Source organism: Carlito syrichta, unplaced genomic scaffold (genome assembly GCF_000164805.1).
Source record: "Carlito syrichta isolate Samal-C Ts95f unplaced genomic scaffold, Tarsius_syrichta-2.0.1 Scaffold315711, whole genome shotgun sequence".
In the NCBI taxonomy this organism is placed as follows: Eukaryota; Metazoa; Chordata; class Mammalia; order Primates; family Tarsiidae; genus Carlito; species Carlito syrichta.
Genome location: NW_007259807.1, coordinates 384,898 through 398,545, shown reverse-complemented (window position 1 = coordinate 398,545; position 13,648 = coordinate 384,898). Strand labels below are relative to the sequence as shown.

General features: G+C 38.6%; 1 protein-coding gene across 1 annotated transcript in view; it reads left to right on the top strand.

Annotated features, from left to right (window-relative positions):
* SNX24 (sorting nexin 24) overlaps nt 1-13,648 on the top strand; it is a 178,005-nt gene that overhangs the window by 95,825 nt on the left and 68,532 nt on the right. The window contains exon 2 of the mRNA XM_021706531.1: nt 5,244-5,327. Coding sequence (XP_021562206.1) covers nt 5,244-5,327 — 84 coding nt within the window. The remainder of the gene's footprint in view (nt 1-5,243; nt 5,328-13,648) is intronic.

Sequence of the window (13,648 nt, the reverse complement as noted above, 5' to 3'; positions counted from 1 at the left end):
GGCTCAGGCAGAAGGATCGCTGGAGCCCGGCAGGCGAGGCTACGGTGGCCGGGAGCGGCCACGGCACTCCAGTCTGGGCAACCGAGTGAGACTCCAACTCAAAAAAAAAAATTTTTTTTTTGTATAGATAGGATCTGACCATGTTGCCCAGGTTAATCTCAAACTCCTGGCCTCAAGTGATCCTCCCATCTTGCCCTCCCAGAATGCTGGGTTTACCACCATGGAAAATCTGTTATAGGGAAAACAGTCTTCTTATGTAAGATACTTATACTTTTCAGTTTATATACCCTTGTGGACTTTTTGAAATTTTTTCCTCTAAGCACATACTATTTTTATAGTAAAAAGCACACAAGCTAAGATTTGGAACTACAGTGTAAGGAGATTCAGGGGGTACGGTGGGTACAGACCCTGCCAGGAGGAAGTAATATAAAATAGTACCCTTCTGCTCGACAGAGTTGCATGCTTTTTAAATATAGACCAATGTCTGATTCTTAAATAAATGTCCCTCTTACTCTTTTCAGGATTGAGAGGAGCATAGGCTTGAAGTAGTTGGGAGTAAAGATCTCATGCCACCATCTCCCCATCCCAGGGGTTCTCAGTTCCTATAAAGCCCCTTCTAAAGGAAAGAACCTTGAATGGGGAATGAATACAAGATATAGTCATCATTCTATAATGCTCCTGGGTTTCTCCCACTTCCAAGTGTTTAGTTTTTCCAATGAATAGGCTCAAAACTATATAAAGGTATCTGTTCATTAGGGGTCAGCCTTGTGGTCCAAAAGACAATAGATTCTGGAGCCAAATAACTGGATTCAAAATGCAGCCCCACCATGATCAAATTATGTAATTTCTCCATTTTCTTTTTTCATCTCATTTTTCTTACATGCAAAATGGGGATAATGCTACCTACCTTAGTATGGTAGGGTTGAGGATTAAATGGATCATTACTAGCAATAAGAGGCTGGAACAGCGTCTGTGTATAATAAGTGCTGTAAAAGTCTTTGTTGTGATTGCTGTCATAATTGCTTGGTTACTAATAGTACTATTAGAGAGATGTGCTATCAGACTTATCTTGTTCTTTTTCTACCTAATGTCTCTTTTTTCTCTGCCTGCTTTTCAGGTTTTCTCTTTTCTCTTGGTTTTAAGCAATTGATTATGAAAAGCCTTGAATTTTTGTGTTTTTAAATTTTCTCGTGCTTGAGTCCATTGGTCTTGGAACTGTGGATTTTTAGTTTCCATCAAATTGGGAACAATTTTGGCCATGATTTCTTCAAATATTAGTCTTTCTCCTTAACTTTCATCGCACACCCCACCTCTCCTTTGGGAACTCCAATTGTTCATATATTTTGCTGTTGAAAGTTGTTCCATAGTTTACTGATACTTTGTTCCTTTATCCATTTTTTTTAGATTTCCCCATCTTTATTTCATTTTGGATAGTTTCTATTGCTAGGTCTTTATCACTGATTTAATTTTTTTCTTCTGCAAAATCTAATCTGCTAAAATCCACTAAATTGTTCATTACAGACATTGTTAATTTCATCAACAGAACCCAGAGCTGTTACTTGAGTCTTTTTTTTTTTTTAAATCTTACATACCTCCACTTAACCTGGCCAGTCTTTCTTCTGGGTTCTTGAACATAATTCTTGAAGTAACCATTTTAATGTTTTTATCTACTAATTTCATCATGTGTCATTTCTGAATCGGTTTCAGTTGGTTGGTTTTTCTTCTCATTATGAGGTATGCTTTCCTACTTCTCTTTGGTTGGATGTCATACTTTGTGATTTTTATCCTTTTGGGTTCTAGATATTTTTGTATTCCTAAAAATACTCTTGAGCGTTGTTTTAGCATGTGGTTAAGTTACCCAGAAATGATCTTGTCTCTTCAGGTCTTGTTTTTAAACTTTGTTAAACTGAGCTAAAACAGCTTTTAGTCTGTAATTAGTTTTGCTCCACTCCTGAGTCAAGACCCTTCTGATTAACTAATGCCTCATGAAGTATGAGGTTTTCTACCCCAGCTTTTGGGAAGGCACTATTCCTAGTTGTATGTGAGCCCTGAGCACTGTTTTTTGTTTGTTTGTTTGTTTGTTTGTTTGTTTTTCATTCTTTTCCCATCCTTGGCTAGTTTTTCCAGTCCCATGTGGTGATTGGTTCTCACCTGAGTACTTGAGGGAGGCCTCTTGGGGCCACAGTAGTTCACCCTGTAGCTCACTCTAATCCACTTCCCTGCCCTACAAACTCTAACCACCTTGGCTTCCCCTCTCTCTTAGTTCCTTTTCCTTAACCCAGGGAAAGACAGGGCTCCGCCTGGGTGGGGTCCCCTTCCCTAGGCTGAGGCCTGGAAAGCTTCTCCAGGCAGCTAAGCTGAGGTAATTGTAGGGCTTGCCTTGTTTATTTCCTGTCTCTCACTGTCCTTCATTTCCTGATGTCCGATGTCTTGAGAGCCATTTTTTCCACATATTTTGTGCAGTTATTTATTTTGTCCAGTTGTTTCAAGTGGGAGAGTAAGTCTGCTTCCTGTTACTCCATCTTGGCCAGAAATGCTCTAGGCTTTAATTTTAATTTTTTTTATTAAGAGTGAAAACAGTTCCTGTCCACCCACAGCCAGTCTGAAATTCCAAAGGCAACCACACTCAATTCTTGCATGCCCTTTTTCCTGGTATTTATTTCTGGGTTCAGAACCTCTCATCACCTTGTTGCTCAGGGAGGTCTTCTCTGACCACACTCCCTAAACAGCACTTTTGTCAATCAGGATCTCCTCACCTTGCTATATTGTTCTTCAGAGCACTGCTGATTTCTTAAGATAGCGATATTATTCATGTATTTGTAGTTGGCCTCCCTCCCTGGATAGGAGGTAAGCTCCCTGAAGGCTGGGATCTTGTCTGTTTTGTTCACTGCTGAATCCCAGTGCCTTGAACAACTCCTGGGCATGTCATAGGTCCTCAGTGAGTATCTGTTGAATAAATAAGCAAATGAATGCTACTACACTGAGTGCCTTCCAAACACCATCCTGTGATGCCACCACCTTATGAGGGACATAATAACTACTAGGAGTTTGCCAAGAGAGCAAAGCAAGAAAAAGAATTTCCAGGCAGCAGGGAAAACACATGTAAGAAAAATGGAAATTTTTTTTTTTAATGGTCTGTTATGGTATTCAAAAAAAAAGAGGATTTATTAAGTTGACCCTACTTCTTGCTTCACTTTGTCATGGAAATCCTGATGAACCAACTTCCTTTCCAAGATGTTTTCCCAGAATTTAGAAAAAAAAAGTTTTAACAGTATTAGGTATGTTGTAGATTTTTTTTTCCTCCAAAAATAACATAACAAATTATAATTAAATTTATCACATACTTTCCTATGGGTGTGTGTACATCCACCCTCCCCCTCCCCCACTGTGAATTCAGTGCTTGTTGAGAGTAACTGTGGAACTTGGTGATGGAAACATCTGGTCAGTAGAAGGTGTGACATTCCATGAAGCAGCCATTGTGTAACTTGTCTTATCCCTACCTGCAAGAGGGTGGTCTTTTGAAGGGTGACCCAGTAAGTTGAGCCTTATGACTCTTCAACCTTCTCCCTGTTCTATAGATTCTTCAGTAAATGTACCAATTATGGTGGTGATTTTTGTGATGGAGCCTCAAACAACTAGACCCAGAACATAGCTTCATTTATTTCATATAGCTCAACAGATGGAAACTACTTTCATTGCTACCACATTGTCCTGATTTTAATCTGGAACCTGATGCTAAAAAGGGGGCTTTGTAACCTGTTAACCAGGCCCCCAAGTTAAAGCTGTACTTCTTTTGTTTTTGTTTCTTGTGATGTTTTCCTGATTCTATTTCTGGTAAGGTCTTGGAAGAAGAATAATTTTCTCGGGTGTACTAGCAAACAGATTTTTTCCCCCCTGAAAAACATTGTACATATATCTGAGGGTTTACAGCATATGCATATGTTTTTAGAAGAAAATATTTTCACTCAATCACCAAAGTATTTAGGGAGATTTCCTAAAAAAAGGTTAATATAAAACATTGATTACATTAGTAAAAATTTATCACTTAATAAAATCAGGTTTCTTAAGCTGTCATACAACAAAAGACTTTGTTTCTGATTCAAAGAAGACAAAAATGCAAACAGATTGTATGTTTGATGACATAATTTCTGGCTTTCTAAGATAGTTGTGTTTACATATAAGGGAGAAATATAGAGCCATAGAAATCTGTTTTCCTCATGAAGGTGCGTGACCTTGTATCTCATATACTAAATTTAAGTAGTTCCTATTTTTAAGCTTAAAGTAAGTCTTCTTTTAACACTATTGTGTTATGTGACCTCAACTACAGTTTAGTTTTTTTTTTTTCAAAAAGGTAATTGAAATAGAAAATTAGGCTTATTAAGTAATTGAACAATATTCCTTCATCTTGGAGTTTGCAAACTCTCATTTAGCAAAACAAGAATCAAATACAAACTCTTGGAATGATGGAGTACCTTCTCTTTAGTAACCATCCCTCTGTACCAAATTTAACATTGTATTTTCATGAGCATTTCACAATATTTCTCATCCCTTGTTGCCAGTCTTGACCCACTGACCCAAGAATCAAGAAAATGTCATGTTAGTGCCTACTAATTAGCGCACCCAGAGAGCCTTTTCATCTGGCCTTTCAACCTTCTGGAGGTAGTAGCACAAGCTGTCACTCGTATCATGCAGGGAAAATGAGCCTTTACTTCATTTCCCCTGTTTTGCAAACAGCAGAATAAGCCCAGCTGAGACTAGAGATGAATATGCAGGTTAGGAAGAAATTAACCTAAAATGCACTACTGTTTGCATGACTGTCTTCTAGATGACAGAGTGCTGCCTTCCTTGCAATGCCCATAGTGGAATACTGCGTGCCCTCGATTTTTACCAGAGTGTTGCTCTTGAATTCCACTTTTATTTCAATACCATCATATTCATTTGGTGAAATCATTTTAAATGAGAAGAAATAGTGTCTAATTAAAAAATTAAGTAATGTTTTAATGTACTGAAGTTTCCCTTGTTTTTAGATGCGTTTTTGGAGAATGCTGTAGTTTGTTAGTGAGCATTTGGTTCGAGTGCTCATTAATCAGTGCTGTTGGGCCAGGGTCTCCTGAGCCTTCTGGGTTTTGGAGGATCGGCTACTGTAATTAAAGGGATGAAATATATCATGGTCACAAACTTACCACATCAGACAATTGAGGATCTTGAACTAGTAGAATTAATCTTTTTAATTTTTTCCTTAGGTGTTTAAGATAGAAGTGCTAATGAATGGAAGAAAACATTTTGTTGAAAAAAGGTACAGCGAATTTCATGCTTTGCACAAAAAGGTAATCTTTGTTATTTTTTCTTTCTCTGTATGGCAGATGGTGTAACATTAAGACTCCTTTCTGTGGTTCTAAAAGAATTAATATTTTTGTGTACATGTGGTTTCTTTTATTATAAAGTACATTTACTTTTAAAATAAAATATTCATACCCTTAAAGTTGTGCTTTCTGAGTAGGGGGTTTCCTGTTAAGATCACTTACATATATAAAAATCTGAGGCTGCAAGCTGTTTACAGTGTGCTGCACTGAACATTACAGGTTCAGAGAGAATACGCCTCAGACCCTATTTTATCCATAAAGTATACTTAATGCTGTTAACAAAAAGGAAGAAAGAAAGCCAATGATCATTTACAGAAAGAAATGTATTAAACTCAACTTGTACTTACATTTACCTAGAAATGATCATATGCATGTGCATATGTATCGAAGGACTGAAAAACACATGTGAAGAGACGCTCATAGCCTTCTCATAAATGGTGGAGGGCCACTTCACAAAGCTGATATTTCAGTTCTAGGATTCATGTCATAAAAGTCTTAGATAAAAGAGACAGAAATGCAGAGGGAGTAGCTGAGTCTGGGGGAGAAATGGTAAATAAAGAAGAGTGAATACTTATTTATTTTCTACCCAAATTTAATTGTTTGCAGGTTATAAGTTATTATTGGGGTGCTGAAATTATCTTGATAACTAGAAATAACTTATGAAGTTGCCCAGAAAAACCACCTTGTATATCAGTGCAATTTTACCATTTTCCTTTCATATATGGATGAAATATATGTGTATATATATGCACACACATACATAACATGAAATGTGTGTGTGTGTGTGTGTGTATGTGTGTGTGTGTGTACACTGTATGACGATTCAGTTTCTTCATGTACTTGTTAGGTAAGAAGTTAAATGGTTAGATACTAAGTACATTAAGAAAGACAGAGTCTATTCTTTCACTTCTATTAAAGACTTTCATTTTCTGGAAAATGTCGGTGCATAAATGATGTGATGGTATGTTAACTCTGTATTAAAAGTTCTTTAGCATTTTAAAAATGAAACTTCTCTACTTTTTTAAAAGTCAGGAGAGTAGAGAATTGAATATAAACTTTTACAGGATATTATTGAGAGATTAGTAAGATTGTTTCCTTTGATTTTCTTTCAAAGGGGAACTTTAAGTTACCTGTATCCTCTTCTGTTGGGATAGCAAGAGATAATCCACATTTAGGTCTCCAATTAGATTTTGTTCAATCGGGATGTCTTCAAGAAGAAACAGTACGGGTGAACACAGGTTTAGGCCAGGTGTTGCCAGCAGACTTTACAAAAGCACCAAGAAAAACAAACCTGGCGTCTGGGACTCACTTCCTTCTCGTGGAATTCTGTTTTTGTTTGTATGCTTTTTGAGAAAACATAGATTCTAGAGAGACTTCTGCCGCGTACCTATGAAATAAGTCCCTGCAGTGAGAATAAAACCAGAGCTCTCCCTTTGCCCAGTCTCTGCTGACCAGTCTGGACTAGGCAGTCTGTCACATGCAGGCCCCTTGCTGCCCTCCCAGGTCAGCACCCAGCACTGTGGTGACCCCGACAGGGCCCAGCTGTCCTCTCCAGATACTTGGGGACCAGCTCCACGCCAGGCACAGCTGGGTGACTGCCAATTAGGCCTGCCCTGAGCAAGAAGCTGCCCAGGCGTCTTGAATCACCCAGTTCTCATCTCTAATACGATTTATTTTCTTCTGCAGAAGAGAACCCTCTTCCCAGTGATTGTAGGCGGTTTTTAGCTATTCATGGTCAGAAAAAATTCCTAGATTTTCAGGGACTCACTTTTCTCTCGGTTGCTGCAGTTCTATTAATAATTTTAGCCAGTCCTGTAATTATATAATAGGGCCTCTCAGATTTAATAGAAAAGAAATTCTCAAATCTCTCTAGTTGGCATATTTTTGGCAGCCTGGCTAAAATATTGGAGACATCTTTACAGGGACATAGGGATAAAAATAGCTGTGTGGGGCACTGTGTTAACTGGGATAACTATCTAATCTAATGTATTATAGAGGGGATAGCAGCTGCTAGAAATTGCCTAGTTGTGATTATGTTAGATTTGGCAAAAGGTAACTACAGAAGGCAGTTAAATACAAGTAATGGTAGGGTGTAAAAATAAACATAAATTTGTAATTTTGACTGTACAATTTTGTGCTGAGAAGGATTGAAATAGATAAAAATTAATCAGAATATACAAGCTTTACTGATTGCTGCTGTCCCATTGTGTGACCTTATCCTTTTGGTACCCTCAATTGCCAGATTTGAATTTTGTGACATGCTTTGAATGTTATATTTTAACATAAAATATTTTCCCTTTAAATATAGTTAAATCTGGTCAGGCATGGTGGCTCACGCCTATAATCCCAGCATTTTGGGAGGCAAAGGTGAGAGGATTGTCTGAGCCCAGAAGTTTGAGACCACTCTGGGCAACATGGCAAGAACTTGTCTCTACAATAAATTTAAAAATTAGCCGAGCATGATGGCATGTGCCTGTGGTCCCAACTACTTGAAGGCTAATGTGGAATGGTCACCTGACCAGTGTCGAGGCTGCAATAGCCATGAGCGTACCACTACACTCTAGCCTGGGCAAATGAGACTCTGACTCAAAAAGAAAGAAAGAAAGAAAGAAAGATATAATTAAATGTAATGTCATTTGAATTTCTTGAAATATTCAACTATATTACCCCTCTAAAAATTATGTTCATTAGTTTAGCATGTGTGTTACCTTATTTTAATTGGCATTTATTTATTTATTTATCTATTTAGTTGAGTTGGAGTATCACTCTGTGACCCGGGCTGGAGTGCAGTGGCATGCTCACAGCCACCACAGCCTTGACCTGCTGGGCTTAGGCGTTCCTTCTGCCTCAGCTTTCCAAGTAGCTGGTACTGCAGGCACGTGCTACCATGCCCAGCTTATTTTTTGATTTATTGTAGAGACGAGGTCTCACCAAGTTGCCCAGGCTGGTCTCGAACCCCTGGGTTCAGGCAGTCCTCTCGCCTCAGCCTCCCAAAGTGTTGGGGTTACAGGCTGAGCCACAGCGCCCAGCGTAATTGGTATTTCTTAAGTTTGTTTTGGAGTTGTAGTCCCTCTTTTTTGAATTGCCTGTTGTTGTGCTTTCTCATTTATCTGCTGGTGTCTTGGTTGTTTTTACTTATTAGTATATGTGGCCTTTTTAATAAAATATTGGCCATTTGCTAAAAGTATTTTTTTAACCAAGGACCTTTTAATTTTGGTTATGATATTTATTTTAATTTATAAAAGTTTTAGTGTTGTCTAATATGTCCATTTTTACCCTTTCAGCTTATTATCGAAAATTAGTCATTTCTTCTAGAGCTATGATGAAAATTTTTAGTTTTTCTAAATTGGTATATTTCAAAGTGTGAATTTCGGATTACTTAAGGGATTCCTTGGCTATATTCCAGACATACTGAATCATAATCTCTGTGATGGAGCCCAGTAATCTACCTGTTAAACCAGAACCCCAGATGATCTTAATGCCTGTAGAAGTTGGAGATTCTCTATAGTGTGATTATATTTTTAAAGGCATCACTTAGAATAAGCCTTCCCACCCAACCTCCATCTCACACACACTGAAGTCACAGGTATAGAACTATGCATCTCAAGATGTTAAATCTTGGAGGTTGTTCCTATCTTTCTGTCACCTTGTATTATCCAGAATGTCACTAAGTCCTGCTTATTTATTCTCCCAGATTCCTATAACATGCACCACTTAATTTTTCATTTTCTGTTCCTACCATCCCAGTTCATTGTCTTACTACTTTTTGTTAGTATCGCTTTAACCATTTTGGATCTGGATCTTCTTATTCATTCTCTGCTGTAGATCAGTTTTCCTAAAGCACTATATTCAGCTCCATTCTCTCACTCACACTGAAATGGGCCTGTATTGTGTGCTATATCATAGACATTGACTCTCAAGGCCAATCATCTTAAATCCCATATTAGCTTTCTATTGCTGCTGTAGCAAATTACCAAAAATTGAGTGGTATAAAACAACACACATTTATTATCTTACTCTAACTGGGCTGGCAGGGCTATGTTCCTTCTAGGGGGTATTCTAGGAAAGAATCCATTTCCTTTCCTTTTCCATTTCCCAAGGCTACTTGCATTCTCTGGCTCGCGGCCCTTTTCATCTTTAAAGCCAGCAATCATGTTACTCCAACTTCTGCTTCCATCATAAAATTTCCTGCATCACATCTCTCTCTGACTCAACACTTCTACCTTCCCTTGTGATACTCCAGAGCAAACTTCCCATCTCAAGACCTCTAATTTAATTACATCTGCAAGGCCCTTTTCCCATGGAAGTGAATATATTTATAGATTCTGGACATCTTTCAGAGAACTATGATTTTGTCAACTACTAACCTCTCTACTGGTCGACCTGATTTCTCACTCCTCCTAAGATATCTTCGGTGACAATGAGCCAGCCTCCCCCTTCACCTGGGTGTGTGCTGGCTGTGATAATTGCAACCTGCTTTCTTTCCTATGCTGAATGTCCTTTCCTGTGTCCTAATCTATTCAAGCCATACCAAGACATTTTAAGTTCTTCTTCTTTCATGTTAGCTTTCTTTACTCTCTAATCTCTCTGTTCTTGGAACTTCTGTTCCATTTAGAGTAGAGATTTCTGCGTCAACATTGGAAACAAAAACTTAATTTCCACTAAATTTTGTCTAATTAGAAGATACTTTTTTAAAAGTAGGGACCATGTCTTAATCTTTTGTATCTTCCACACAGAGTGTCAGCTACATATTAGGCATTAAATATTTGGCAAATAGGATATTTAGAGAACATCAGACATATTTATGAATTATTAGAGAAACAGCTCCGTTGAGAAGAACAGTTTCTATTGTGTACCTTGTGTTCACTGTTAAGTTTAATCCCAGGTTTCACTTGCCCTGATTCCTTTGTAGCGCCTACTCAGCTAAGCAGATGGGAAACACATCACCATCACACCGAGAAAGGAGCAAAACTCACCCTGTTCTTCTCTCTTCCAGCTCTGGCACAGGCTCTTTTGACAGGGTGAACCTTCAGGCTTGCAAGTGCTTTCCCCTGTGCTGGCTACACCTGTCTATGACCCACTACAGCCAAATAACTTACCATTTTAAACAGTGGTACTTTGAAAAAGCTTTACCTCCGCCTAGATCTGCAATTGCATGTATGGTCATAAAACCTTCCCTGCATTTCAAACTGCTAAGCATATTTTATTTTATGGGCCTTTCTAGCTGTTTTCAGTCAGTTGTAGCCTACCCTTTTTTTCACAAATTTTCAGTGAAATACGGTGTTGATTCGTTTTTAAATTAACTCTCTTCATTTTTGTTATTGCCTCCTTTTCAGAAGAAGCAAAAATCTGCCTTATGGGATCAAGCTAATAGTACACTGTCTCTCAAGGGAAACCCGAGGAAATAGGGGTGGCTGTATGGGGAAAAAGATTGGGTTTTTACCTCCATGTCTCTCACTTCTTTAACTTATTTTTTTTTCATTATTTTTGTTCGTGTGCTTGGGAAAAGTATTTCTGATCCTTTCTGGGGAAAATGGTTACTATAACCAATGTATACAATGGCCGGTCTGTATGGAGTAAGTTCTGTGTAAATGCCTCTAACAGTATAAAAAGGGAAAGGGAGTGGTCACACCAGGAAAAGGGGATTGTGTTATGGTATCCTGGAATCTGGTTCTTATCTGTGTGCATCAGAAGGACCGTTTGCCTGGACGCAGCAAGGCCAGTACAGTTAATCATCAGATGAAGTGGCAAAGTAGTATTTATCTTGTAAGCAGCTGAGCCCTACTGGAAACGTATTGTCTCGGGTTTGTCTCTCATCTAAAGCAATTCATTACTCACCTACAAGTGCTGTCACACATCCTAGCAGTTATGATGATCCGCTTTCTCAGTATTCCTGACATAAATAAAAAGGGAAAATGTTTTCAGTGCTCTATCTTCAAGATTTAAATTTAAAAAAAGGAGAGACACATAATGGAGTTTATTTTTTTATTCTGAAATATATGTTTCACTAGTTTTAAAGGAAGCTTCTTTGTGTTCAAATGGGAACTTAATGAGCTTACTACAAAATAATGTAGCATTTTGGCCTCCTTCTTATTGAGAAATACCTCAAACAATATAGAGATGAGATAGATATTCAGTCCCTTGCAATCATAAATTTCTCCTCCTCTCTCTCTTGCATTGTCAGTTTCCCCTCAATACTCAGTCTTATCAATGTATGAACTGTTACAGTAGTTCCTATTCAACAAAATAAAGCCTGCCTCTGACCCCACACTTTCCCCCCATGTTCATCCCATGTACTCTTTTAGTAGAAGTCCTTGAGAGAGGAGCCTTTACTTCCCTACTACCCTTCTCTCTGCGCCCGGTGTAATTGACTTCTCATCATCATTTGGTATAGTCTCATCAGGCCCACCTTCTTGAAACACTTTCCTGATGGAACCCACTTTCCCCTAGCCCTCTTCTTCCCTTGCCCTGCTTCACAGAGTGCGGTATCTCACACCTTGGCCATTGTATTAGTTTTCTGTTGCTTCATGGCAGATTACCACAAATATTAGCAGCTTAAAACCACACAAACGTATTACCTCAGAGTTTCCATGGGTCAGGAGTCTGTGCACAGGTTTACTGGATTTTCTGTTTAGGGTCTCAATGGCTAAAACTAAGGGTCACCCAAGATTGTGATACTACCTGAGGTGTGGGGTCCCTTTCTAAACTCAGTCAGAATTCAGTGGCTTGCAGTTGCAAGATCCCCTTTTTTTTCTTGCTGAATGTAGAGCAGGGGCAACTCTTAGCTCCTCAACTCTCAGGTCCTAGCCATGTGGCTGTCTTATATCATGACAGGTTTTTATTCAAAGATAGCAGTCTACTAGGACTAAGTCATATGTAATGTAACATAATTGCAGGAGTGACTGTCCTACCGTATTTACAGATTTACAGGGCTCACCCATGCTCAGGAGAAGAGAATCATACAAAGTGTGTTCACCAGTGGACCATTTAAAAATTGTATCCACCTCAGCCCTTTTTTCCCATCTGTGCCTAACTCTCAGTGTAATCTCCTCCAGTTCCATAACTCCAAATGCCACTTATATATTCTGACTTTCAGACTTACAGACTCATATCCAGCTGCCTACCTATCATCTCTACTTGGATGCCTATTGGGCATCTCTGACTTAACATCTTCAAGCTAGAACAAGTGATTCTTTTATGTTAGGAATATTTTTCATTGTATGTGATAGAAACTTGATTAAGTTTCTTAAACAAGTAAGAGATGTATTTTTCTTGCATTACAGGAAAACTGAAGGCAGGCAGTCAAGGTGATGTGGTCATCTCTTGACATCCATGTTCCAGGCTTCTTCTGTCTTCCAGTGTCACCATCCTCACCTTAGCAGTGACTTTCACCCTCTGGTTACAACATAGCTGCTATCCCACCAGGTGTTGCTTTCACAATTCTGGAAGGAAGAAGAGCCTGTAGCTTTTTGTTAGGAGTATAGGAGCCCTACTCAGTAGACTTGTACTACATTTTGTTAACACAGTCACTTTGATCACAAGGGTACCTGGGAAACCAGTATGTTGGCCCTCTGAATGACATTGATTTTTTTTTTTCTCCAAGAAGGAGCAAATGAATATTGGGTAGGTAGCTAGCAGTGCCAGCCGTTTCCCTTATTCATGTGGGATTAGATTTGGCTGCAAGTGACTCTAAAATCAAAATAATAGTGACATTAATAGGTAATAACTTGGTTCATGTCTCACATAAATGTCTAGGGCTAGTGTGGCAGTTTCATGATCCTCAGGGACAAGGCTCTTGTTGCTGTACCATTCTCAGCCTGAGACTTCTCCCTCAGAGTCCAGGGTGGCTGCCCTAGCTCTAGCCATTTCATGGGCCCCTTCTTCACGGTGTATGACAGGTTTCAGCCTAGAATGCTTAATGATGGATATACTCTTGTATATGGGAAGAATTTTTTATTATAGTTTTAGCTGTCCAGGTTTAATTGTGTGCATTCCTTATATTATCATGTGTTTCTTTGCATGTGTAGTAAGGAGTAACCTTGGTAGATATTTTCAAGTTTTAAATTAGAAATTAAGATTCATTCCATTTTTAGAGGCAGTGCATTTGTTACTTATTGCTGCTATAACAAATTATCTTCAACTAAATGGTTTAAAAGAACACATATTTATTATCTTACACTTCTTGAGATCAGAAGTCCAAACTGAATTTTACTGGACTATAATCAAGGTGTCAACAGGACTGCATTCCTTCTGGAGGCCCTAGGGCTGAATCCATTTCTGTCCCT